The sequence below is a fragment of the Perissodus microlepis genome, chromosome 10, assembly GCF_051167445.1.
Source record: "Perissodus microlepis isolate ML-2025 ecotype Zambia chromosome 10, ASM5116744v1, whole genome shotgun sequence".
Taxonomy (NCBI): domain Eukaryota; kingdom Metazoa; phylum Chordata; class Actinopteri; order Cichliformes; family Cichlidae; genus Perissodus; species Perissodus microlepis.
Genome location: NC_140470.1, coordinates 12024005 through 12037114, shown reverse-complemented (window position 1 = coordinate 12037114; position 13110 = coordinate 12024005). Strand labels below are relative to the sequence as shown.

At 40.8% G+C, this 13110-nt stretch overlaps 1 protein-coding gene across 2 annotated transcripts; it reads left to right on the top strand.

Annotated features, from left to right (window-relative positions):
* Positions 1-288: 288 nt before the first annotated feature.
* Positions 289-12617, top strand: gnb2 (guanine nucleotide binding protein (G protein), beta polypeptide 2). 2 transcript variants are annotated; one of them, XM_084942049.1, is made up of 10 exons: positions 289-1211; positions 2910-2989; positions 3103-3141; positions 3646-3752; positions 4755-4818; positions 5062-5224; positions 8309-8375; positions 8513-8714; positions 9646-9862; positions 11571-12617. In XM_084942049.1, exons 2-10 carry the CDS (start codon positions 2933-2935, stop codon positions 11675-11677), a joined length of 1023 nt encoding a protein of 340 aa, XP_084798175.1. In that variant the 5' UTR covers positions 289-1211; positions 2910-2932; the 3' UTR covers positions 11678-12617. The 2 variants fall into 2 exon arrangements, with proteins under 2 accessions (XP_084798175.1, XP_084798174.1); XM_084942048.1 differs by having other exon boundaries at positions 290-1211; positions 2907-2989.
* The last annotated feature ends 493 nt before the right edge of the window (positions 12618-13110 follow it).

Genomic DNA, 13110 nt, shown 5'->3' with positions numbered 1-13110 from the left:
TAGTCCAGCTCCCACGTGATTCAGTGATTGTTTAAATCTGCTAAATCTTCTTTCTTTTTTTCAAACATGCATTGCAATATCTTCATCTCACTGAAATCGTCTCAATGTCACGTGAAATTAGACATATACTTCATATTTTTTGTAAAACGCCTGAAAATCCATCAATCATATGCTGTAGATTTTTATAAATGTAATCAACCTGTGTCTGGTGAGACAATAACTGTCCATGTGAGCATAGGATCCCCCGAGTAGTGGTCTGCACAGGAAGGAGGAGGCGGGGGGCATTGGATTTACGTGTATTTAAAAGATGGGTGTGGTTGACTTCTTCATGCCCGGATTTGAGGATCCTGCAAGCGCTCACCGCGTGATCCGGCACCCTGTTACTGAATGATTATATTCAGCAAAGAAAAAAAAAAAAAGAAAAAAACAGGAACCGTGTGGATACTGCCCAAGCGGTGAGGGCCGCCTCTGGTTACTGTCTGCAAGAGGAAAACACAAAATCTAGCGTGAAGGCTGGAATTCTAAACGCTTCTTCGTCCTTTTTTAAATTTAAATGAATCGATTTATTGATAATTTATATTTGATGCACTTTCCGGATTTTACTCTGTAATTCACTGCCGATTTGGAGGCGTCTATCCTGATGAAGTATCGGCAGAGGGAGGAGGAAACCAAAGAGAGGAAGGAAACGAGGATAACGTCACGAAGACTCGGAGTAAAACGGACTGAGAATAGTGTTTAATGGACGATCCCTGATGCGGGCCGGGGAAAGAGCTGGGGCCAATTCCGTCTGTTTACGCCGTATTGGACGAAGATGTTTTTGTTAGGTTGCCGTGTGTGAAAAGTGGAAACGATCCGGAGAGGAAACAGCAGCTCGGCAGCAGCAGATATCATCTTGTGTGTGTGTTTTTTCCTCAGGAGCTCCGCTAAAGCAGAGAAATGGAAATGTGTGCAGCCCTCCTCCGGTTGCCTGTTTACTGAAGGGTTTGGAAACAGGCTGATCGTGACACACGGAACTTTTAAAGTGGATCTCCTGTGAACTTGATTTTTAATGACTGAAAAAGACTTGTAGTTAAATCCTCCACGGGATTTGTCTTTTTTTCCTTTTTTTTTTGAGGGGGGGGGACGTTGCTTTCAGTTTCTTTCTTTTTTTTATTTTTCTTTGCAGCAGGGGGAGGAAAAAAGGGCAGGAAAATCATCGGGAGAATTAACAGGTAGCCACCCATTATCCAAACGCTGTGACAGCAGATAGGTCAGCCTGTGTGTGTGGCTGGGTGATGGTGTGCGTATGGCAACATTTTGACCAAATACGATTAGCTACATCCGCAATTTTAGGAGCTCGATGTCTAAAATGAGATGTGATGAAGGCCTTTATGACTGTGCTGATCAATATGTGAGGTGATGTAGCTAGGGTAGGGCCTTTTTTGAATTATGTAAATCTCTAAATCTAGACAGTGAAATAAAAATCTCTCTCGAGTGCATCCTTTGAGACTGGCCTGTACCCTCTTTCTCCTCAGTGCTGACTGTATTTCATTGGGGAGGCTCTTAGGCCATGCGTTCACATCCTCTGCCATCAAACATCCACTCTGCCCGGCATGCAGTGGTTGGAGGCAGATTTTAGCCATGCCATGTTAGAGCACCTCCACATCAGATGTGCAATCAAAGGGGTGGGGCCAGGCACTCCTGGCATCTTTGCGTTTTTGTTCTACCACATGCTCTCGGAGGTTGGTGGAGTGCCAGAAGTGCTGGGGACACCGAGGACCTGCCATATTAACCTTTTATAAAGAGCATGGCCTAGCAGCAAGGGTCGTGTCGCTGCTAGGCCATGCATCATCAGTGCGGCAGTGTGATATGGGTGTCCTCACTCTCTGCTTTTCTTTACCCACTGACTTCAGCACAAATCTGCGTGTCCGCCAGTTGATGCTCAGAAGCAGCAAAAACATGCATCTGAGCATCTGGCAGGACCCATGGCCTGATATATGATCCCCCTCCCCACACCCCCTTCTCTACCTCCCTCCTCCTCATCCTCCTCTCCTGCAGCATCTATTCTCCTGATTGGCTAAATGAGCAGCTGTGCCAGGAGACTGAGACCCACGATGCACCCCTTTTGGCTTCCATTAGTGCTGTGTGATCCATCTGGTCGCAGGTCCCTCCAGGGAACAGTGATCTACTGTAGCTAATTGCTCTTCCTTGCACAGTGTAGGCTACTGTATGCATGCTATCTGTGGGGTTTTTATCTTGAATTTGAATAGCTTCACATATGCAAATCTATAGGCCACCTGTTTGGGAGAATATTTGAATGTGCAACTGTTTTCCCATGAGGAACAGGAAATACTGTAGTGCACGCCGCTGGAAAGCGCAACATAGAGATGAACAGTTTTCGTGTACCTGTGTAATTTAAGAAATTAGGGACTCCCCTGTTCTTCAGCGTGAAGTGTTTGTTTAAACACAGTCAGCGGCTCAAATGAAGGATTGCTCCGTCCTGCATTAGTGCAAAGTTGGACTTGTATGAGCATTGCTACCAGGCACCAGATAGTGAGCATTCACTCACTATCTGGTGCCTGGTAGCAATGCTGGCTTTTTGATAGCAGCTTAGTCATTGCAGATTATTCTCCTCAGTTAAACCAGGATGGGTGGTTGTACAGCCATAAACAGATTACAAGTTGTATTTTTTTTCCCTCACTGTGGGTTCAGTAAACCTCAGAGATTAAAATTGGGATTTTATTTGATTATTTTATTTCCCCAAATGCAAGTAGCGTTCAATTATTGATGAAAGTAGACCTCTGGATTAGTAGGTTAGGAAGTATAAAAATATGATAATCCCAAAAGAACTTAATATGCACTGATATTCATTTCATTTAGATTTATTTGATAATAGAGTGTGATATTTAAAGTCGTGCCCCATCCAGCAGGTGACAGCTCGGACAGTTTCAAAATGAGTGAGCTGGAACAGCTTCGTCAGGAGGCCGAGCAGCTTCGGAACCAGATACGAGTGAGTGATGTGTGTCTGCTGTGAACAGTTTTACCATTGAATAAAATACTGGAAATTTGTTATTTACTAGCGGTGTCCTCTTTTTTCCTTCCCTGTGACTTTATAACCATTAGGACGCCAGGAAAGCATGTGGAGATTCAACCCTGACACAGGTGAGAGCAACTGAATGTGTAAGATGTATGTCAGTCACCCGGGGATGGGTTAACCTGGCGTCAATATGGACCTATATACTTAATAACATGATATTGGGCACAGTGGAGAAAGCAGGAAAGCTATTTTTTTAATTGTTTTTGATCAAATATTACTCTATAGGACAAAAAATCCATCCCTGCTACTCTCAACATGTCTCCAGGTTTCACCTGCACAGAGGAGTGACCTTTTCTTTTTGTAGCACGATTTAGAAATAATAGATAACGGCCATTTGTTGAACCAGCAGTAGTATAAATTATCAATAATTTCTGAATTTATTTTTACAGATGCATTATTCATATTGTCATATTTGACATGTGATATTAGTTATTTCTGTCCCGGTCTTGCCTTCGGTGTCTGATAGCCACTGTACTGTTACTCTTTAGCAAAACTTTTCTGCCAAACCTTTTATCACACACCCAGTGAATGATCAAAAGAGTGCTAACTTGCTAACTTTACTAACTTAGATAACCGCTGGTCTGGATCCTGTGGGGCGGATCCAGATGCGGACAAGACGCACCCTCCGTGGCCACCTGGCCAAGATCTATGCCATGCACTGGGGTACAGACTCTAGGTGAGTCCATACTATTTCTAATGCTTTTGACTGCTTCTTGGTTTAATTTTTCTTTGTATACTATAGATTAAAGTTCCACCTAAAATGGTTGAGTGTAATCGGCCATCAAAGCCACTTCAGGTAGCCACTTCCTATCTATATTAGCTAGAATAGAAAAAGGCGGATACAAATAAATGTTTGACCTAAATTTGGCCCACATCTGCATTTTTCTGGGCATTTAGCCTTTACTGATGGAGCTGACTCAATGTGAGTCCCCTCACCTCAGTTGAGCCACAGATCCACCTCATATGGATCACATCTGACCCACAGAAAATTTGCAAGTGGTGTGTGTCCATCCTGGGAATTAATTTCAGTTCATTGGCTGTTTGATGGAGCTTTTAGACTACTGCATTACCCAGTTTTCCAAAGGAGAAAAAGATATAAGTCCTACAATAAATAATTCCTGTCTGTAATGCTGTGAAAATATTCTGCACTCTTTGTCTTTCATGATTCAACAAATGCTTCGACAGCTATTTAGTGGATTGTAATGACACATGGGACATACCTGCTCGGGATGAACTGTAGCACGTTTGGTGAAGACGTAATGCTTGATTTTCCACTCACACATGCAAATTGCCAGCGCTAATTAGTAAATGCTGAATGAACAAGCCAAACAGTCATAGTGGGCTTGTTAGCAGGCTCGCGTTAGCATTTAGCTCAAAGCGGCACAATACAAAAGCACAAGCATGACAAGCATTGCAAGAATTTTAATTTTAGTTCTGTGAAATCATTTGCTGACTTCAGGCATTAACCATGAACATTTCTGGCTGAGGCAAACATTAAAACAACTGATTCTTCACCTTGAACTCACAGAATCATCTCAGGCTGCAGTGTTTTGACAGGAAAAGCATGTTTCAGCAGGTTTGGAGCGCAGTGTGATAACAGGACTCAAATGCCAAAATTAAAGAGATCCTGTATTATTCAAAAATGTTCTGGTTTTTTTTTCCCCTTTTGTGTCTGCAGGCTTCTGGTTAGTGCCTCTCAAGATGGAAAACTGATTGTCTGGGACAGCTACACAACTAACAAGGTAAAATCACCAAAAAGACAAACAAAAAACGCGGCACGTCTCCAGCTGGAAGACTTGTCTGAACTTGAAATGAAAGTGGACTAACGTCTTCCTCTTGTAGAAGTGCTGCTGACTTTCCATAATGGCTTCTTTCTCAGTGTTACTGTGACTGATTGTAAGAGTCACAGTGGCATCGTCGTGTGTGGTTTCACAGTGTTAATATCTGCCCGTTTTATGCTCTTTAAACTACCTCTCTTTTCTTAGATACACGCCATCCCCCTGCGCTCCTCCTGGGTAATGACCTGTGCGTACGCTCCCTCGGGGAACTACGTGGCCTGCGGAGGCCTCGACAACATTTGCTCCATCTACTGCTTGAAGACACGCGAGGGCAATGTCAGGGTCAGCAGGGAACTACCTGGCCATACAGGTGAGAGAACATGGCGCCCTAAGCTAACTATGTTAAAATCCTCTCATGAGTAAAACTGATGAGATGTTTCAGATGAGCATACGCCCCCGTGGGAAAGCTCCACTCCCAAACCTCTAAACAATGAAGACTTCATTTACATGGTTAATTAGTTGCAGTCTTAATGAGCTGAGATATTAACTCTTGTCTGTGTGACTCTGATTTGTGACACTATAACTTCTGTATGTTATTACATTTACACAATCTATACTTTGTTTTAGATGGCTAGTGCCACGACGAGTAGTAGCAGAACACACATTTAGTACTTGTAGAGTTTTCGAAATTCAAAACATACACTTGATTTATACATTTTATTTTTGATTTTATATTTTCAAGAAAAACGTGAAGTAGATGATTTATTGAAATGTGCAAACATACATGTAAATACAGTATGTTAGCAAAAACTAGGTTTGCACAATTGTAATGAGCTTGAAAGTCCAAATTTGGTATGACTGCCTTTATTCTTTAGCATATTCTGAACTCTCTTAGGCAGTTTGATTGTATTTTCTTCAAGAAGTCGTCAGGAATAGTAGCTTCTTGAAGAACTTTCCAATGCTCTTCTTTGAATGTTTCTGCCTTTTGTTCCATTTTCTGTCACAATGATCCTTCACTGCTTCAATAATGTTGAGGTCCAGGCTCTGGGGAGGCCGATCCGTGACTGACAGCGATCTAAAGATGTGTTTGTTCTACCCAGTTCTCCCCATTGTCAATGCATTGACTATGTGTTTAGGGCCACTGTCATGCTGAAAAAGGAAGCATTTGCTAATTGGATAATCAGATGCTTGTCAGAAGGTATTGCATGGTGGATCAAAATCTGGTGGTACTTTTTCCACTGGCTGAAATGTCATCCCAAACCATCACAGCCTCCACCATGCTTTACAGATGGTCGTAGATACTCACTGATGTACCTCTTTCTTGAACTCCTTGGAATGTATTGAACCAAAAGATTTCAAATTTGGATCCATCACTTCATAAGATGTGTTGCCACTGCTTTTCAGTCCACTTCTTGCGTAAAGACCTGTTTGGGATGCCTCTTCTTGGCAGCCACCCTTCCACTGAGACCATTCAGACAAGGCTTCAGTGAACAGTAGAGGGATTAATGTTATGTGTTGACACAACACTGGTTCATCCCTTGAGTTAGATGCCTTTTTCTTCTTTGAATGATTCATAGGCCAGTGTTACAGGGCAAATAAAAACATTCCTCTGAAAGTGGTCAGGTACAGGGACTGGACTGAAAATGAGTAAAAAAGCAACCAATCTCCAAAAAACCCTCCACATTTTTACTCCTTCTAGAGCGGCTTTGCACAATTTACAGTTCAAAATAAGCCTCATTTATCCTGGCACTTCTCAGCTCATCCACTGTCTGAAGCCAAGAACTTTAGCAGCCTTCTTCCTGCTTTAAAGCCAGCTGTCTTCTGATTGGCTGCCTCTTCAGTTTGAACAGCAGGTGGGTGGGGCTGCTGTGCTTAAAGCCAGAACTTTTTCCCTCTTCACTGACATCATACAGAAGACAAGAATAGAAAAAAGTGTCTGAAACAGGGCATTGAGTTTTTTATTTTTTGAAAGTCTGTTCATCTTTAATATGAAATGATATAATTCTATGTTTATATGTTATGTAGTTATATGTATATAACAAAGGAACAGTGAAAAGCATAATAAGTCACATTTAAAGAATAGATAACCGAGTCTGATTGGCTTAAAGAAGGCAGGTAAGAAGGTTACAAGAATCAGCCTGATAATGATGGAAATAATGACGAGAAGAGTTTGACAGTGTGGGAAATCAGAAGTAATAAAAAGAATACAACAGCAGGACTGGCACAGACACCCAGACATACAGGCACCACATGTAAACAGATCTTTCCTCTTGAACCTATGGAAAAGCTTCTTTTTATTGCAGTCGTGGATAGATTATTATGACCACAGATGCCGGATGCAAACATGCCACATGCCCACGTGTTTGCTCATGGAAAGAGTACACTCTGACGTGCGTTTCATGAGCACACCCGGCTTACTCACGCACTAATAAAAGGCATCTTAGAACTACATTACATACACAGCTTTAAACTTACGGTTTCTTGCACTCGTGGACATGAAGTTTCGAGATTTTCATGAGTTCATTGAACTGTTCTTTTACCAGGTTGGAATTTTTTTTTATTTTATTTTTTTTACAGCAGACATTTTTAATGACTTAAAAATAAGAATTGAGTGCAAAACTTTGATTTTATTTTGGTGTTTCTATAATCCAGTATACACAACACCACCTGCTAATATTTGGTTAAATGTCTTTTAGCAAGTTACAACTCAGCCAGAAGCTTTTTGTAGCCACCAACAAGCTTCTGGCATAATTCTGCCCGGATATTTTAGCACTCTCCTTGGCAGAACTGGTAAAGTTCATTTAAACTGGAGGTTTTTCCTTCGCTCTTAAATGATCTGTTATTGCATATTTTTCAAATGTTTGTGCAGGATATTGTATTTGTTTTGAATGTTTTGTACTTATGTGATACAGGTCTCTCTTGAAAATTAGATTTTTTAATCTCAATGAGATTTTTACCTGGATAAATAAAGGACTAATTAAAAAAAATAACATAGTCCACAAAGGTTTAGATCGAGGTTTTGGGAAGGCCAATACTCCAATATTTTAAAAATAATAATTAATACCTATACTATAAGTAAAGTCAAAGGTCTCCAATGGCTCCAAAATCCTGGTCATCTGCAAACTTTGCTGATGTGGCAATCCATCTATCATTGCAGCTTCAAAGAAATTTAAAAAAATGATCCCAAAAAGACACTTGAAAAAGAAGGCTTTAAAGTAGTAATCATGTAAAATATGTCAACAAAATATATCATAAAATATCTTGCGCAGTAGCTAAACGAATGAGTAGTTTTAGTGGAGCAGAGACAACATGTAGCTCTATATGTACACTCACAATAAATTTATAGTCATATTTACGTTTTACATTCTTCTCCTATACAGTAGTAATGTAATGTAAAATGCGTCATCAAGTGTCACTGACATCATCAGCGTGTTTGTGCGTTCCGTTCTCTCAGGTTACCTGTCATGTTGCCGTTTCATTGATGACAATCAAATCATCACGAGCTCAGGAGACACCACATGGTGAGTCACACAGATCAACACACACGTTGCACATGTGTGTGTTGGCTGCACGCCTAAGCATCGTTTTCCTGCTTTCCAATCACTAACCCTGTGCTTTTTTTTTTTTGTTTTTTGTTGTCGTTGCTTTTTTTGCCCAGTGCACTGTGGGATATCGAGACGAGTCAGCAGACCACAGTTTTCTCGGGCCACACCGGTGATGTCATGAGTCTGTCCCTTTCGCCCGACCAGCACACCTTCGTGTCGGGAGCCTGCGACGCTTCAATCAAACTGTGGGACATCAGGGACAGCATGTGCCGGCAGACCTTCACGGGCCACGAATCGGACATCAACGCTGTCTGTGTGAGTGTCCTCGGGGACCGGGTGCCCTTGTAGGCCCAACTGCTTTTATTCTTCTTAAAATCGCGGATTATATATTTTACAAGTGCAGCTTAGAGCTTTTGTTTCGGAGGAGTGCTCTGGCCGTGGAGTTTTATGAAGCTGCATCACTGATGTGACAGGCAGAGGAGACCTAATGAAAGATGAAAGATGCTTTCGAGTTGCATTGTGGGAAATGTAGTATTGGAAGGTCGCTCAAAAGCAGCATCTTAAAATGCAGTTTAGAGTTTTAAAAGACAACAGGACTTTTATTCCAATTTACTACATTCAAAATCAGGGTTTAAGGTGTGAGGATGAGAAACCCCCACAACACACACAAGGTCAGCAGGAGCATAACATGTAGGTTTTTTTTAGCTCGACCCACATCATGGATTAAAGAAACTGGATGGAGTTGGTATGCTTGAGACACCATTTTAGACGTTTATTCTCAGACACATCATGAGTTTCTGAATTCCTGGCACTGTTATAAGCTAATCTGTGGCCTTAAGTGGCACTCTGGCGCTCCTGCGTACTGTCTAACACGTCATCAGCTCCAGGATTTGTCTTGGTGACGTCACACACTGACTCCAGCCACCAGCTTTGGGAGGGATTTAAATGGGAAGCGCGCTGCAGGATTAACAAGATTATCAATTAACACCATATCTGAACATCCTGATCATCTCAGGAGACGATCTCCGGTTGGGAGTCTGGGTTGATGGCACAGGCCATCTGACAGTGTGGCAGGTGGACAGATTCGGTATTAAAGCACTGATCGCATTCAGTTTTCTGTCTTATTAAGGGATTTAAGAAAGGCAGGAACTCTCTATAGCAGCTTATGTTGTAACTATATTTATTTATAATTAAAAATATAAATAAATAATAAATAAAAGAGTCATCCTCACTTTCTCCTCCCCAGTTCTTTCCCAATGGCAGCGCCTTTGCCACAGGCTCTGACGATGCCACCTGCAGGCTGTTTGACCTCCGCGCAGACCAGGAGCTAGGCCTCTACTGCCATGACAACATCATCTGTGGCATCACCTCTGTGGCTTTCTCCCGCTCCGGGCGCTTGCTGCTGGCTGGTTATGACGACTTCAACTGCAACATATGGGATGCCATGAAAGGAGACAGAGCAGGTGGGTGGAGCAAGCGAGAGAACAGAGAAAAGGGAAGGTTCATCTTCAAGCTAAGGTGAAGATGAAGTGATTATCGATCAATTACACCACACGTGTTTTTGTAGTATTCCTTCTTTTGATTTTTCGCCGCTAAAATAAAAGCTTAGTTTAGTGATTCATTTTTGCACTGCAGAGGGATGATTGTATGTCGGTGTGCAGTTTTCTGATGCCTGAAACAACAAATAGGTTTATACAATGTTCAGTTTAAATGAGAGGGAAGCTTGGTATACAAGTACTGCTCATAACAATGATTTAAAGTACAGAAATAACAAATTGCTTGTAATTTTTATTTTTTCTGGTTAGAGCCTCTTTCCACCAAACTCCTATCTGAGCTTCAGCTGTAAGAGTTCAATCAAAAACATTGAAAACACAATCTGAATAAAAGATATAGTGTGACTAAAACTGCCTCTAAACTGAGTTGTCGTTGCAAAAAATGTAATTCTTTATTTGTGTTTTGGGGTTTGTTTGTTTTTGAGGAAATTAAGCTGCATGCCATGTATCAAGATCAAGGTTATTATAGCTAACTAAAATTCAACTAAAACTAAAACTACATGTAAAAAACATTGCTGGTTTTACCTCTGACATATGTCCTCCCTACAATAGTAATTAAAAGTCTAAAATTTAACACTGTTTAGGACCCTAAAACAAAAAGAACTAAACTAAAACGAAACATTTTCAAACAATAAAACCAAACACAAAAATCCCCCCATGAAACTAACAAACTAAACTGAATAAAAAAACAAAAACGCAAAATGAAATAACAATAAAAACTAATTCTAAAATGCTAAACTGTAATAACTCTAGTCACGACTTTTTATTTTTGCATGCGTCTATGGAAACAATCACTATTTTACTTCTCATTTTTCTCTGTTGCCAGGTCAGCAACTAAAGTATTTTATACAAGATGTGTCATGTGTACTACTGTGTACTGCTAATCAAAACACATTTAAGAAGATGAAAAGCAGAGAATAACCTTAAATCGTTTAAATAAGTGAAAATTATGCCTTTTTCACAGATTCAGAAATGGCTAAACTTATAACTTAAGTTCAGCTTTGAAAATTAATAGAAACAAGTCCTTCAGAGGCCCTTTTATCTGTATTACTACAAGGTCAAGGCATTATTAGGACAGTACTGTACCACAGGAAGTATAATTATTTACTTCAGGAAGTAGCGATATATATTGCAGGAAGCAGATCTAGAGTGTATACTGCACACGATCTGATATCAGATCATCCGTATGGCGCACACATGCTGGTGGGTCAGAAGTTCATCCTACCACAAAAAAAAAAAAGATATGAAAGCATAAAAAGAATTGAAAGTAACTTCAGTGATGGAAGAGCAGCACAGTCTGCCTTAAGCACAGTCATTACAGTAGCGGGAATTTTAGGACAAACTTTCCAAACAATGATTAGTTTCCATCGTAGAAAGAACATCGTGAGTCTGTTTGTCCGCTGATTGCATCAAAAATAAATAGATAAAAATGAGGCCACATTTAGATTTTAAAGATTCCTTTTGAAAAACAAAATCTTTATGTCTGCACACTTAAGAAACAGGGGGATACAACCCGTAGCATCGATCTTAAGTTAACAGTATGCTCACTGTTTGATTTTTGAAGAAGTGCATTGCACAATGACAAGTTGGCTTTTGGTTTTTTTCGGCCCTTCCGCAGGAGTCCTGGCAGGCCATGACAATCGCGTGAGCTGTCTGGGCGTGACGGATGACGGCATGGCGGTGTGCACCGGGTCCTGGGACAGCTTCCTCAAGATCTGGAACTGAGCCATGCACATAAACAGCGAACCACACACGTCCAACAGACACCGCTCTTATCTGGGGACACAGTTTGCACCCTGTACTCTCACTGTATGTAAGATTCCACAGACGAACCGCAACATTATACTGTACATAATATATATGACTTAGATATGAGCTTACACACACACACACACACACACACACACACACACGTATTGTATGCAGGATAAGATAACAAGACCTAAACACATGCCCACACTACCTACCGCCGATGAAAGTGCACAGCAGCAAGGCCACAGTGCAACACACACATGCACATAACAGGTCAAAATATGACCAAATACAGCCGAATATTCAGCTGTTCAGCCGAAAACACAAATCCCATCAACACTATCTGACGCACTCATTCTCACACATGCTTATCATGAGACATACTTCTTCTCGTGTTAAGCAGTGGAGCGAATGTTACCCGATATTTTCGTCTTATGACTTTGCTCGAAATACACTTCAGACTCATTTTTCTTTGTTGTTTCGGTCTCTTTACCACACGTATCTCAGCAGTGGTGACGTGAAGGCGGAACCACCTGAGTCCATTTACATAAAGAAAGTCAGAAAGAAGGAAAAAACATTCACCGATGAACAGATGATTGAGCTCAATGAAGATATCAACTGATTTTCATCTGTTTCAGAACGTCACGCAGTCACTGTCGTCACCCAGTTTTTTTTTTCCAATTTTACACACTTATTTTATTCCTGTTCTTCCTGTGTGCCTCAAATACACTTATTAACAGAGGATACTGAGACAGTTAAATGAATCCAAAACAACCTGAGATTAAGAGAAGTTGAGAAGTAAAAGCACGTCTTATTGAGTAGGAGCCAATAATCAAACTTTGACTTTGTCACTGTATTATCTGGACATTACTATAATTGTACATATTATTAATAAATAACTGCCTCTCCTGCCTTTTATTGTGTTTTCCTTTTAAAATTGTTTCTAAAACTGACACGTTTAACTGAGTATTAAGTGCATATTGTCAGGTATTCTCATTATACAACCTCAGGTTTTTACTTAAACCTGAGATTTGAAAGTAGCACTGATATAGACATACATGGGTTATTGGAATATACAGTCCCCTCCCTCTTTATTAGATATATTAGGTAAAGCAAATATCTAATCAGCCAATCACATGGCAGGAACTCATTTAGGCATGGCCAAGATTTGAAAAAAGTCCCATGGCGTAATGAGTCTTGATTTCTGCTGCGACATTCAGATAGTCAGGTCAGAATTTAGTCCTGTCAAATAACGAAACCATGGATACATCCTTTCAGGCTGCTGCATGTCAATATGAACCAAAGTCTCCGTTTCCTGCATCTTGTAGAATCTATGCCAAGAAGTAAAGCAGCTTTGAAGGCAAAAAGGGGTCAAGACCCCTAATAGTGAGGTGTGGCCAGTAAGT